This window comes from Amyelois transitella, chromosome 29 (assembly GCF_032362555.1).
Source record: "Amyelois transitella isolate CPQ chromosome 29, ilAmyTran1.1, whole genome shotgun sequence".
In the NCBI taxonomy this organism is placed as follows: domain Eukaryota; kingdom Metazoa; phylum Arthropoda; class Insecta; order Lepidoptera; family Pyralidae; genus Amyelois; species Amyelois transitella.
In genome coordinates, this window is record NC_083532.1 from 1,154,860 (window position 1) to 1,169,401 (window position 14,542).

A 14,542-nucleotide genomic window follows, 5' to 3' on the forward strand; every position below is an offset into this window, starting at 1 on the left:
TACGGGAACGAACATTGTGACATGAGAATTTTATGTAGGTAATAAGACTAGCTGTGCCCGCGACTTCGTCCGCGTGGAATAGTTATTTTGGGCATCATTGAAGCCCCCAAGGATGAATAATTTCCCGTTTTACATTATTTTTTCGCTTCCAAAAGTTGCAGCGTGATGTTACCTATATAAATATAATATCTTCCCTTTGGTGGCGGTCGAGCCGAATCATCGCTCCCGCTTCAAAATGCATTGGTAGGCATAATAGGTACTAAAACATAAAATAATCTGTATGCGTTTATTATCTTAACTAACACAACCTAAATCATCGACCGTTACGATTAAAACTAACGTGTGGTTCTTTCGTCACAGCCTAGTTAACTCATAAAATATATGTGGTTAAGTTATACCAAATTATAGACAGTTAATTTTTATTGGTACCCCTAAACCGATGAGCTAAAGATGAATAAACCAAAATAACTATGCAGGCCGCATACTTACTATACTACCTTGTATCCAATTTTGAAAATGAATCTATTTTATTCTGACTTCCCTATTAAGGTCAAAGACATGACAATAAGTATGACGCCGAGCTTGTATGAAGAGAGTTATGAATGTGGATGAAGCGAAGGAAGTGTGCAGAGATCGTGGCAAGTGGAAAGAGGTAGTCTCTGCCTACCCCTCCGGGAAAGAGGCGTGATTTTATGTATGTATGTAAGTATGCAGGCAGTCTACTACTATCTAGCTGTTACCCGCGTAGATTGAACTCTTGACTTCAAGCCTGGCGGAAGATCTTTTTGGTGGCGGTCGGGTCAAATCATCGCTCCCACTACACATGACTCAACCGTGCGTCGTACCCGGGACCTTTTGACTCGGAGTCGTGAATTCTGCCACTGCGCTATAGGTACAAGCGCAAGACGAGACGGTGATAAGGAATTGCTCTAAGACGATGTCAAGTTTCATCATTATTTATCAAGTTTTAAGATATAAGAGATCCGTATTTGTATATTGACGTTCGGTTAAAATGCTGCAGTGTAGTTTGTTCCGCCGCTTCTTGTACGCATACATGCGCTTTGGAAAAGGTAGTAGTAATAATTAGATTTAAGTCATATGACGTCAATAAGTGATACCTTGTATCCAATTTTGAAAATGAATCTATTTTATTCTGACTTCCCTATTAAGGTCAAAGACGTGACAATATAAACTTACCGGATATAAGTAGGCTTCACTTCACATAACAGATGACTCAGAACATTAAATTTCGATTAGAAAGCAGATATTTCTATTTTCCAAAGTGAACTGTTTGTCTTTTTTTTTAATATCTCGTTGTGTGTGTTATCAGTCTTGTATACATTATTTATTTATTTAAACTTCATGCACGTAAAATGTACAACAGGTGGACTTAATGCCACAAGACATTCTCTGCCAGTCGAACCTTTGGACCGAACTGAGATGGATATACGGGTGGTGCGATAAATGTAAAAGAAATAATAATAAGAAAAATATGAATAATAGAATACCTTATACACTTACATTATAATGCATATAGTTTACAAACATAAGTTTTTTTAATTATTCGAATTTCCATTCCAACCAATACATTGATACTTACTATAAATGCGAAAGTTATGTTACCTTTCCTTTATGCCTCGTGGCGCCGTGTAGTTCCCGGTTCCAATAAAACAAAAAGAACAGAATCACTCCATCTCGTTCCCATGGATGTCGTAAAAGGCGACTAAGAGATAGGATTATATACTTGGGTATTATAAATGTAAAGTGAAAGTAAAGTGTTTGTTACCTTTTCACAGATAAACCATCACTGAACTGAATTTGATGAAACTTGGTGGATATAAATATATGTAGTCTCTATTTGACCTAGGTAAAGGAGCAGGCAATTTTTTACCGGACTACGCCGAATCAAAAAAGAAGATTGTATTAAATTCATACGGGAGAATCAGGAATTCATCAGTGACGGCCTCTGTGGCGCAGCGGTAGTACGCTTGTGTGTGACCCCGAAGGTCCGGGTTCGAATCCCGGCCAGGGCATGATGAGAAAATAACTTTTTCTGATTGGCCTGGGTCTTGGATGTTTATCTATATAAGTATTAATTATAAAATATAGTATCGTTGAGTTAGTATCTCGTAACGCAAGTCTCGAACTTACTTCGAGGCTAACCCAATCTGTATAATTTGTCCCGTATATATTTATTATTTATTATCAATAAAAATGGGACTACCTAACTACAGTCAACAGTTAGTTCACATCAATAATAAAAAGAAATGATTTATATTTTTGTAATGAATAAACTCAAAGCTACTGAACATTTTAAATGAAATTTGGTGCACATTCAGATATCAAGTTCGCCAATTGTACTATACATTTGTATTTTATACGATAAAGTTTAAATAAATAAATAAGGACGGTATGGTATCAGTTTAAAAATTTTAAAATAGTTGAATTTTTTGTGTTTTTTTAAAGGTTGAATGCATAAAAATCGGCTCAGCTCAGGGTCTAAACTATCAAAAACAGCGTTACTTTCTGAACCCGCTCGATCAACTTTCACTCGAGTTTTTCAGTCATTTCCTGAAATAACGGTAATTGCATCCAACCGTTAAATGGTCGGCCCCGATGGTGCAGTGGTTAAGTGCTTGTTGAGAAATAGTACAAAGTTCGACCTCAGATGACAGATGATTTTTTCAGAGACTACATCTTTCCACTTGCCACGATCTCTGCATACTTCCTTCGCTTCATTCACATCATTCATCAGTTCATGCAAGCTCGGCGGTTTCGGGTACTCTTGACCTGACCCTTTGCCAGGACGTCCTTAATTTGATCAAGATACTTTTTTCTTTGTTTATTAAAACGTTCAGCTGTTTGACTTAATGATAGAATTGAGATTCAAATAGTGACAGGTTGCTAGCCCATCGCCTAAAAGAATCCTAAGTTTACAAGCCTTTCCCTTAATCGCCTTTTACGACATCCATGGGAACGAGATGGACGGAAATAGGAAATATAATGAAATAAAAAAACAAAATGGACCCCTATTTTAAATTTATTTAATTTACATTCCTTTCCAGGCTGACATAATATAGTGCAGTATGGCATAATACATCAATTATATATTAATTTATATTACAACTTTTATATTTAAGAAAGCACCTTAAAAGTGAAAGATTGCATTTTCAAAGTGAGAGAAATTACGTACTTAAAGTAGTGGTTCCCAAACTTTTGAAGTCACATTTTTACATTAAATTTTCCTTTTTTTGTTTTAAATTTATCAAATAGAGGCTTTGATAATGATATAGGAATTTCAGTTAACTTATGGGTAATATAAGGTTGTTTAGACATTCATTTTGAGACTAGTTTTAGAGCTGACAGCATGAATCATTTCTAAACATTATTTATTAGACCATGAGATGCTTTTTTATACAAAATTATATTGTACAAGAACGGGAAATTTTACGAGTTTTACGATTCATTTTATAGTAAAAATATTGAGAATAAAACGATAAAATATACTGGAAATTTAGATTAAAAAGTTTGAGTAATTTGAGTGTATTTCGAAAAGAAAAAAAAATATTTTGGACACTTAGAAGACATTGTTAAAAATATCCAATTATTTATGTGATTGGATTGAATTAAAAACTCCAAAAACTTTTTATAACAAGTAACAAATTATATTGAGAAATAATCATGAAAATAGTTAACATTTACTACAATTTGTAATTATCATTTTTTTTTTTGGTCACATATAATGTCTTTTGGTGCAACTTTTAAACTTTTCCCATCTAGAAATAAGGAACATTATCCTATGAAATACGATTTTCATTTTTTATTTTTTGGTAAGTATCCTTTTGTTATAACAGACATTTATGAAGTAATCTTGATGCAATTTTGAACCTATTTATAACAAAAGAATAACATTATCCTATGAAATGTGAATCACGTTTAGTTGTCATTTTAAAAATTACATCCAACATGTCGCGTTATATTCGCGAGAGGTCAGGAAAAACATCATTTTCAATAAATTACCTACAGAGTGAGTAACCATTAAACCATTTTGTAATAACCCTATTTCTAGAAATAAGGAACATTTATATTATCATTTTTTGAAATCCTCATTTCTAGAAATAAGGAACATTTACATTGAAAACCTCATTTCGTCATCATAATTTTTTGAAAACCTCATTTCGAGAAATAAGGAACATTTACATCATCATTTATTGAAAACCTCATTTCGAGAAATAAGGAACGTTTAACATCTTCATTATTTACATTTGTTGTGTTGAATTTCCATTCCACGTGTTGTTCTCGTCATCTCCCGACCTATCCCCTGGGAGCCTGTGGATGTTGTTCCTCTTCCTGAGCCCTGGTGGGGACCTAGGGTTCTCTGTGGGGGTCCGTGGGGGCCTCGGGGCCGCCGGAAAGAGGCGAGATCGGAGCCACGTGTAGAACTGCTGTGTCGGCTCGAAGATGAATGATGTGAAGAATTGTGTAAAGAAGGCTGGAATGGAGATTTAATTGTTAATATTATTTTAAGTTTAGTTTGTATTTACATTAGTGACATGTGGCTGGTGAAAAAAAAAATGGAAAAAATGGCGCTACTTTTAATTTCAACGAATTCTATGGAAACGCATGCAATTTTGGTACAACATAACTTCGAAATTTATCCGTATTTTTTTAATGGGTGTATTTGGAACGAGATTGTTGGGTATAAATTTTAATAACTTTCAGTCTTTTTCTTATAAAGAATTTAGGTCGTTCAAGAAAATTTCTTCATTCTAATTTCTTTTTTTTTCGATTAGTTACCATTTCCACTACCTGATACATTATAATGTGTCTTCCAATTTGAAAGCATTGACTCCTTAATTAACACCAACAGATGGCGTTAGTTGATACGGCTATTATTTTTGCAATAAAAAAATGAATTCGCCTCAATAAAACAAAGATGGCGTTAGTTGCTAGTCACTAGTAAAGCGGCAGATGGCGCTAGTTGTAACTGTTTTAATGTCACGTCGGATTCAATGTATTTAGCATAGACAGGGTTAGCAATGGCGCGTTAGTGAATGAAAAAATATGCACATTCAATCATCTGGATGTTTAACCATGATCGGTCCAATACATGTTAGGTTCTCCTGCAAAAACTGCGGAGGTCAGACGGGAGTCGCTTCATGTAAAACCTGACTCACACAATCCAGGGTCCATGGCCAAAGGCACACCCCGGGCTCCTCTCCAGAGTGGTTAAGACGCAACCGGGACTAAAGCCAGGAGGTAGAAGCGTTAGTAATGGCGCTGTTTCTATTTCATCTGTTAACAGACAATTTATGACGCCAGTTACACATAGATGGCGCTAGTGGTCTCTCACCAATGAGATTAGCGAACGAGGTGCTCCTCTCCGCCGGGGGCATTGACCTGCGAGTCTGCACCAGCAAGGCGGCAGATGGCGCTGTATATGACAAGTTTCTAAATACTAATCACAGATGGCGCTAGTGGTCTCTCACCAATGAGATTAGCGAACGAGGTGCTTCTCTCCGCCGGGGGCATTGACCTGCGAGTCTGCACCAGCAGAGCGGCAGATGGCGCTAGTTGTAACTCTCTCAACGTGGCGTCGGCTTCGGTGAGTTCCCGACGAGGGAACGCCGTCCATAGGGATATTTGGGACGTCGATAGCTGTAACATACACACATACATACATACATACATCAATCACACCTCGTAGTTCCCGCGGGATTGACTCCACGCGTACGAAGTCGTGGGCGGCCACTTGTAATTTTACATACATACATACATATAGTCACGGCCACATCCCTTGCGAGGTAGACAGAGCCAATAGTCTTGAAAAGACTGAATGGCCACGTTCAGCTATTTGGCTTAATGATAGAATTGAGATCCAAATAGTGACAGGTTGCTAGCCCATCGCCTAAAAGAGGAATCCCAAGTTTATAAGCCTATCCCTTAGTCGCCTTTTACGACATCCATGGGAAAGAGATGGAGTGGTCCTATTCTTTTTTGTATTGGTGCCACACGGCACTAGTAATTTTATAAATAACTATTTGCCCGCCCAAATTTAGCTCCACCATTACAGTATATAATTTTTTTCTTTGCCACCACACTAGCATGGAAGCCTTAATAATAAATTAATTGCCGTTACAGCTATCAAAGGGCCAGGTCGAGAGTACCCGAAACCGCCGAGCTTGCATGAAGAGAGTTATGAATGTGGATGAAGCGAAAGAAGTGTGCAGGGATCGCGGCAAGTGGAATAACGTTGTCTCTGCCTACCCCGCAAGGGATATAGACACTACTATATGTATATATATATATATATATATATATGTGTGTGTGTGTGTATGTATTCAAAACATAAATCTATTCTTTTCCTCAAATGTTGTACCTGCAAATTATTGGCAATGTAACTAGTGACGTCACGCAGTTTCCCGTCCGCGGGGAACTGAGCCGTGTGGGAGCTGCCGTCGGGCAGCTTGAACTGCAGCCGGGCGCGGCGCTCGTCGCCCGTCGCGGCGGCTGGCTGCGCCGGCGGCGCTGTCACGGCTGGTGGGGGGAAAAATAAAATAAAAATGATTATTGTTTATATACATACAGTTATATAATAAATCAAAATACAAAAGACATACAATAAAATTAATCTAATACAAAAACGGACAAAGTTAGTTCGACACTTGTGGGGATATTTTATTTTATAATAATAATATAATAAACTAGATAAAGCTGAAGAGTTTGTTTGTTTAAACGCGCTAATCTCAGGAACTACTGGTTCGAATTGAAAATTCTTTTTGTGTTGAATAGACCATTTATCGAGGAAGGCTTTAGGCTTTATAACATCACGCTGCAACTTTAAGGAGCGAAGAAATAATGGAGAATGTGAATCATCTTTCGGGGTTTTAATGATGCCCAAAATAACTATTCCACGCGGACGAAGTCGCGAGCACGGCTAGTGCCTACATAATAATTAGGAACTAAAAACTTTAAGATTTATAATGGAAATAATAACTAACACTTGCATATTGAGAAAAAATATCAAAATATAATAATCCTTTGGGCTGGTGTGATGCCTTGAGAACCGCACGACACACGATGTTGAGTCGGAGGTTGTATTTATGCTCATATAAGCATTCTCCGCTGTGATTGGTTGATGGCGTGTGACGTCTAGAGATGTCGCCACAAATGAATAAAATGTAATACAATGAATGAATGAACGAGTGAATGACCTGTGTCCCTAGCGCGTCTCTCAGCCCTGTCCTGCGCTATTTGTTCCAGGATCCTCACATTTATTATGTTCGACATATAATACAATCGGTCAATGAACGAATGAGTGAATGAGTGACCTGCGAGCTGCGGCGGCTGGTCCCTGGCGCGTCTCTCGGCCCTGTCCTGCGCTATTTGTTCCGGGATCCTCACATTTATTATGTTCGACATATAATACTATCGGTCAATGAACGAATGAGTGAATGAGTGACCTGCGAGCTGCGGCGGCTGGTCCCTGGCGCGTCTCTCGGCCCTGTCCTGCGCTATTTGTTCCAGGATCCTCACATTCATTATGTTCAACATATAATACAATCGGTCAATGAACGAATGAGTGAATGAGTGACCTGCGAGCTGCGGCGGCTGGTCCCTGGCGCGTCTCTCGGCCCTGTCCTGCGCTATTTGTTCCAGGATCCTCACATTTATTATGTTCAACATATAATACAATCGGTCAATGAACGAATAAGTGAATGAGTGACCTGCGAGCTGCGGCGGCTGGTCCCTGGCGCGTCTCTCGGCCCTGTCCTGCGCTATTTGTTCCAGGATCCTCACATGTATTATGTTCCACATATAATACAATCGGTCAATGAACGAATGAGTGAATGAGTGACCTGTGAGCTGCGGCGGCTGGTCCCTGGCGCGTCTCTCGGCCCTGTCCTGCGCTATTTGTTCCAGGATCCTCACATGTATTATGTTCCACATATAATACAATCGGTCAATGAACGAATGAGTGAATGAGTGACCTGCGAGCTGCGGCGGCTGGTCCCTGGCGCGTCTCTCGGCCCTGTCCTGCGCTATTTGTTCCAGGATCCTCTGCCGCGCCATATTGTTCTCCATTTTCTCCCGTTTGCGTTCCTCCTGTTGACGAAACCTCACTATTAATAAAGAGAAATGATTTGTATGTTTGTAACGAACAAACTCAAAAACCACTGGACCGATTTTCACACCGGGAGTGACATAGGATTTTTGCCAGGTTGCCAGCCCATCGCCTAAAACAAGAATGCAAAGTTTAAAAGCCTATCCCTACGTCGCCTTTTACGACATCCACGGGAAATGAGATGGAGTGTTCCTATTTCTTTTTTTACATTGGTGCCGGGAACCACACGGCTCATTTTGACGGCCTCTGTGGCGCAGCGCCAGTACCCTTGTCTGTGACACCGGAGGACCCGGGTTCGAATCCCGGCCAGGGCATGATGGGAAAAGAACTTTTTCTGATTGGTCTGGGTCTTGGATGTTTATCTTTATAAGTATTTATTGTAAAATATAGTATCGTTAAGTTAGTATCTCGTAACACAAGTCTCGAACTTACTTCGAGGCTAACTCAATCAGTGTAATTTGTCAAAAAAAAAAAAAATATTATTAGGATGTAAGTTAATAATACCACCCACCTGTATCTGCTTCATTTCCTGATCAGCCTGCCACCGTTTCAGCTCCGCTACACCTTGTCCAGCATTACGACGCTCCAACTCTCTCTGTTTCTCCAACTGGATAAATAAATAAATAAACAAACATACAAACATACATACATACATCAACTGAATGAACGAAATTATTCAGTAAAAGTTTGCTAACGTATCCACTGACTATTTCCGAAATTATGTACATAAGTTTGAATACTAACCAATGCTCTCACGGTGAGGGAAAACATCGTGAGGAAACCTGCACATTCAGGCAACTGGATGTGTGACCATGATCGATCCAACACGGGTTAGGTTCCCCTGCAAAGGCCGCGGAGGTAGGACGGTCACGTCTATATCCCTTGCGGGGTAGACAGAGCCAACAGTCTTGAAAAGACTGAATGGCCACGTTCAGCTATTTGGCTTAACGATAGATTTGAGATTCAACTAGTGACAGATTGCTAGCCCATCGTCTAAAACAGAATCCCCAGTTTGTAAGCCTATCCCTTAGTCGCCTTTTACGACATCCATGGGAAAGAGATGGAGTGATCCTATTCTTTTTTGTATTGGTGCCGGGAGCCACACGGCGTAATTTTATGTATGTATGTATGTTAAAAACTTTATTTAGTTTCAAAGGTACAATAGGTGCATTCTCTAATAGCTTTCTCTTCTTGTATGTATGTATGTATACCTCTTTCTCCTGGGCGGCTTTCTCCCTCCTCTTGGCCTCGATCAGCTCCTTGGCCCTCTCCAGTTTCTCCTCGATGCTGGTTTCAGACTGCGCCGGCGCAGGTTGCTGTAAAGAATACATACATACATCACGGTCACGTCTAAATCCCTTGTGGGGTAGACGGAGCCAACAGTCTTGCAAAGACTAATAGGCCACGCTCTGCTATTTTGCTTAATGATAGAACTGAGATTCAAATAGTGACAGGTTGCTAGCGCATCACCTATTAAAGAATCCCAAGTTTGTAAGGCTATCCCTTAGTAGCCTTTTACGACATCCATGGGAAAGAGATGGAGTGGTCCTATTCTTTTTTTGTATTGGTGCCGGGAACCACACGGCACTATAAAGAATGTTATGTTCAATGACCGCTCCTCTCACTGGGATGGCCTCGTTTAGATTCATATTTAAAGGATGAATTTATATTTGACAGGTTCCAAGCCTACAATAAGAATCAAATGTTTATTGGCCTTTCCCTTAGTCGCCTTTTACGACATCCATAGTAAAGTGCCGAAAAGCACACAGCACTAAAAAAAACAAAAAGGTTAACTGAAACATCTTAATAATATAGAATAGAATAGATTAAAATCTAATTATAACCACTACCGCTTCCAAAGCGCATTCGCAGAAGAAGCGGCGGAACAAACTACACTGCAGCATTTTCACCGGACGTCGATTTACAAATATAGATACCGATATACTAAAACCGAGTATTTATTTAGGGCCGTGTGGTTCCCGGCACCAATACAAAAAAAGAATAGGACCACTCCATCTCTCTCCCATGGATGTCGTAAAAGGCGACTAAGGGGTAGGTTTATAAACTTGGGATTCTTCTTATAGGTGATGGGCTAGCAACCTGTCACTATTTGAATCTCAATTCTATCTTAGAGCCAAATAGCTGAACGTGGCCTATCAGTCCGCTGAGGACTGTTGGCTCTGTCTACCCCGCAAGGGATATAGACGTTATTATAGAATAGAATAGATTTATATTGAAAATTGGATGCAAGGTTACACTTATTGACGTCAGTCGTGATTATATGTCATGTCATGTCAGTATTTATCCTACTACTATTATAAAGGCGAAAGTTTGTATGGATGTATGGATGTTTGTTACTCTTTCACGCAAAAACTACTGAACCGATTACCATGAAATTTGGTATGTAGGTAGCTGAAGACCCAGAATAACACATAGGCTACTTTTTATCCCAGAGTTCCCGCGGGATTGATAGGGTTTCCATGCGGACGAAGTCGCGGGCGGCCTCTAGTTTATTTATAAAACTGATTAACTGACCTGATCTGTGACCATGGTCTCCTCCCCCCTCTGGCTGGGCCCCGGCTGGTCCGGCTTATTGGCGGGTTTGCGGACGCAGACATCACCATCGCAGACCACCTCGTACTCTTGACCTGATGGAGAATGATGAGTCTTCTGGATTTTGGCCGCTGGCTCTGATGATTCTTCTGTGAGGTAGGAAAAGGTATATAGATATTATCACGTCTATATCCTTTGCGGGGCCGACAGTCTTGTAAACTGAAAGGCTATGTTGAGCTGTACGGCTTAATGATGGAATTGAGATTCAGATAGTGACAGGTTGCTAGACCATCGCATTAAACTTTACTTTTTCTTTTATTAAAGTATAGTTAAGAAGCATTGTTTTGAAATAAAGACTTTTTGCTCTGTTCACCCTATAAGGGATAAAAACGTGTGTATATGTATGTTATGTAATTTAATTAAACCAGATGTGTGTTTTAAACAGTTTCTCACGGACTAAAGATAAAGCACCTGGTTTCTCAGGTGCCTGTGGCTTCTCAGGTGGTTGTGGTTTCTCAACTGCCTGCGGTTTCTCAGCTGCCTGCGGTTTCTCAGCTGCCTCCGGTTTCTCAGCTGCCTCCGGTTTCTCAGCTGCCTGCGGTTTCTCAGCTGTCAGTGGTTTCTCAGTTGCCAGTGGTTTCTCGGCGGCGGCCTCGGATTGTAACATGTTTGCGGTCTGCTCTTTGATGTTTTGTGATGATGTTGAAGGTTGCACCGAGGGCTTCTCTTTGTCTGTAAAAAGAATTTCTGAAATCTGACATTTACATACATATGTACATACAGTCCTGTCTTCATCCCTTATGTGGTAGACGGAGTTTTGCAATGACTTGTGTAGCTGAATGGCTGAATGGAATTGAAATTTAAAAAGTGTATTTTGAGACATTTCAAACATCACTTTATAATCATACAAGTCTCATAAAAGTAAAAGTTATGTGTTCTTCTTTAAGTAATGTTAGTTAGTAACGTTTTCTTTCTTTTAGGCCATGGGCTGAAGGTCAGTTTCCTTCCTCACTGACGGTCTGTTTGTTTGTTTGTAATATCTATAATAACAAGAAATAGTATATATGTAGTTTGAAAAGAAATAAATCACTTGTCACGTGTCAGAGGCGCAGTTAGTATAAAAATCGCGTCCTTTCCTGAAGAAGCAGCCAGGTTTCTTTTGCTTCATTCTTCCATTGGATCAATGTAAATTCGTCTAGGCCTTCCCACTCCAACAGTCCCATTCACAATCCTTTAGTATATTTGCTTAGTCAACCTGCTTTCATTCACCCTGAGGATGTAACCAGCATTAACGCCACGAGGCAGAAGATATACTCACAATGTTGTTCCAGTATCCTGTCAATCCTGGTTGCCAAGTTGGCTGGCTGCACTCCCGCGCAGACCACCTCGAGGGGGGTGCCGTTCCTTCCAATGAAGAACAGGGATGGCACGGGCACGAACTGGTCTGAGTTTTGAGTTAAGGTCAAAAAGTAAATATGTTTTTTTGAACTTCATTAAAGAAGGTGCTGTGTGGTTGCTGGAACTTTAAACAGAACCACTCCTTATCTTTTCTATGGATGTCGTGAAGGCTACTAAGGGATAGGCTTATAAACTTGGGATTCCACTTGTAGGCGATAGGCTAGGACAATCAATTTGAATCTCAATTCCATCATAAAGCCATGCAGCTAAGTGTAGACTAAAGCCTTCCTCGATAAATGGTCTATTCAACACAAAAAGAATTTTTCAATTCGAACCAGTAGTTCCTGAGATTAGCGCGTTCAAACAAACAAACAAACTCTTCAGGTTTATAATATTAGTAAAGATTAAGATCTATTTTGGAAAATTAAACTGCAAAACAATAATGAGTAAAATCTGTAAGATGGCGGAATAAAAGATCAGGCATTTTTTGGGTGATTTTACTTTTATCAAATAATCTGGTGTATAGTTGATTGAACTTTGTAAAGGATACAAATCTGAGCGAAGTGCGTATAATTAGTGGTTCCGCTCTTCAGCTTGATAGCTAAGAAGTTCGTCTCGTTTGAGAGCCTCTTCACAACAGCCGTGTCGTCTATGGTGGACGCCATTTCTGATGACAGGTCATTGTCTCCTGATGATAGAATAGATTAATATTAGAGTCTTTTTACTATACAGGTTTTAACACCAATTTTTCCCCCGTTATGGCTGTTAAGCTCTGGAATTCACTTCCCAAGTCCATCAGGACATGCCCCAAGTCGTTCTAGTTCTTAATCACATATCTATAAGCCCTCTCACTAAATTTGGTAATTGTTGTACCTATTTATGTATATTGTTTATTTATTATAGTTTTTTTTTATGATAGTTATCAGTGGTACCTTGTATCCAATTTTGATAAAAAATCTACTCTATGCTTATGTTTGTTATATTTATATTATTTTGTATTTATAAATATAATAAAAATATATTTAGTTAGACACCACCTATAGTTCTCTCTCGTCAGACACAAGGGTTGACTGGTGTATACATATAATGTTTCTAGCATTAAATCCATCAATTTTGCAATAAATTTATATTTAAAAATATTTTGTACAATAAAGTTATAATAAATAATACGTCTGCGGGGTGAGTGTGCCTTTTACTCAATGGAACGAAAAGAGCAAACGTGAATTTTTCTTTTTGGCAAGTGGAAAGATGTAGCCTCTGCCTGACCTCTGGAAAAGAGGCTTGATTTTATGTACCTAGAAACATATCTTTTTTTGTTATACCAGGGTCAATATGGTAAAGAGATAGTATATTTTCAACAAATGAAAACTATTTTATGGGCTAGCTAAATTGATGCGAGTTAATTCGTTTGATTTCGTCAATTTGTAGAAATAATTACGTGAAAAAATAATCCAACTCAACAAGAATGATGACGCAATTATTTTTGCTTTCCACGAAAAGCCTTTGATTTTCATCGGCTATAATCAATATTAAGGATATTTATTTTGCATAAATTAGCTATAAATAGTGCAAATAAACTCTCACCTTCAATAAATACGACGAAAATCGCATTTTTCTGTTTCGACAGATTTACAGCCTCAGCGATACTCCCTCCAAACCAATGCATAGTGAGTTCGGTAAATCACAGTTTCCTATCGTATTTGGAATTCTAATGTTGCGGTTTTATTTGTTTTTACGCTATTTAAATTGTGAGAATTACAAATAAAAATATTACGGTGACATGACACAACAGATTTATTTTGACAGCTGACGTGTGTTTCTTTTGGATTACATCTTTTTATTTTTTTTATTTGCGTTCGGAAAGTCCACAAGCAGCAATTAGGTACCTATTATGATGATGATTATCAATACGAAAATTACAGCTTCATAATGAAATATGTAAAAATCCATATTCAATGTATTTTTCAATACGTAGGTAGGTATTTTATATTTCATACAAGAATTTTTTCTTTTCGTAAAAAGAGAAGAAGCCGATTGCCTATGGGCAGTTCATGTGACCTTGCTGTGCCTTGCCTCCATTATTATTCGATACTAGATGGCGCTAACAGTCCGTAACAATATCCTTGATATTACAGTTTTCTATTCGTCCATAGATGGCACTAGTGTAATAATAAAAATGCGACTTCTGGTTTGGATAGTATGTTCTTTATGTTAAAATTTTCATAATATTTATTTAATTGGCGTTAATGTTAATTATCGCCTTTATATTTAATTGGAACCTGATTTCCATTTACACTTCAGTATCCAAATAGCGAAAACGGAACCATCCTTACGGGGTGAGACAAAACAAAGCTACTTACAATACAAACATACAGTCTCAAAGATTCTGGGATTCAGATACCTACCTACTTACATGTTGCTAGCCAGTCGCCTGTAGAAATAGTCCCAAATTTATAAGCTTTTCCC

General features: G+C 38.8%; 1 protein-coding gene across 3 annotated transcripts; it reads right to left on the reverse strand.

The window, feature by feature from the left end:
- Nucleotides 1-3,022: 3,022 nt before the first annotated feature.
- LOC106131336 (UBX domain-containing protein 4) lies at nucleotides 3,023-13,894 on the reverse strand. 3 transcript variants are annotated; one of them, XM_060952733.1, is made up of 12 exons: nucleotides 13,661-13,894; nucleotides 12,627-12,764; nucleotides 11,997-12,122; nucleotides 11,132-11,410; nucleotides 10,661-10,827; nucleotides 9,337-9,441; nucleotides 8,637-8,732; nucleotides 7,992-8,106; nucleotides 6,380-6,537; nucleotides 5,537-5,658; nucleotides 5,354-5,400; nucleotides 3,023-4,492 (listed from the first exon to the last, which is right to left on the reverse strand). In XM_060952733.1, exons 1-12 carry the CDS (start codon nucleotides 13,740-13,742, stop codon nucleotides 4,260-4,262), a joined length of 1,668 nt encoding a protein of 555 aa, XP_060808716.1. In that variant the 5' UTR covers nucleotides 13,743-13,894; the 3' UTR covers nucleotides 3,023-4,259. The 3 variants fall into 3 exon arrangements, with proteins under 3 accessions (XP_060808716.1, XP_060808717.1, XP_060808715.1); XM_060952734.1 differs by lacking the exon at nucleotides 5,354-5,400 and having other exon boundaries at nucleotides 5,490-5,658; nucleotides 11,150-11,410; XM_060952732.1 differs by lacking the exon at nucleotides 5,354-5,400 and having other exon boundaries at nucleotides 5,490-5,658.
- Between the last annotated feature and the right edge of the window lie 648 nt (nucleotides 13,895-14,542).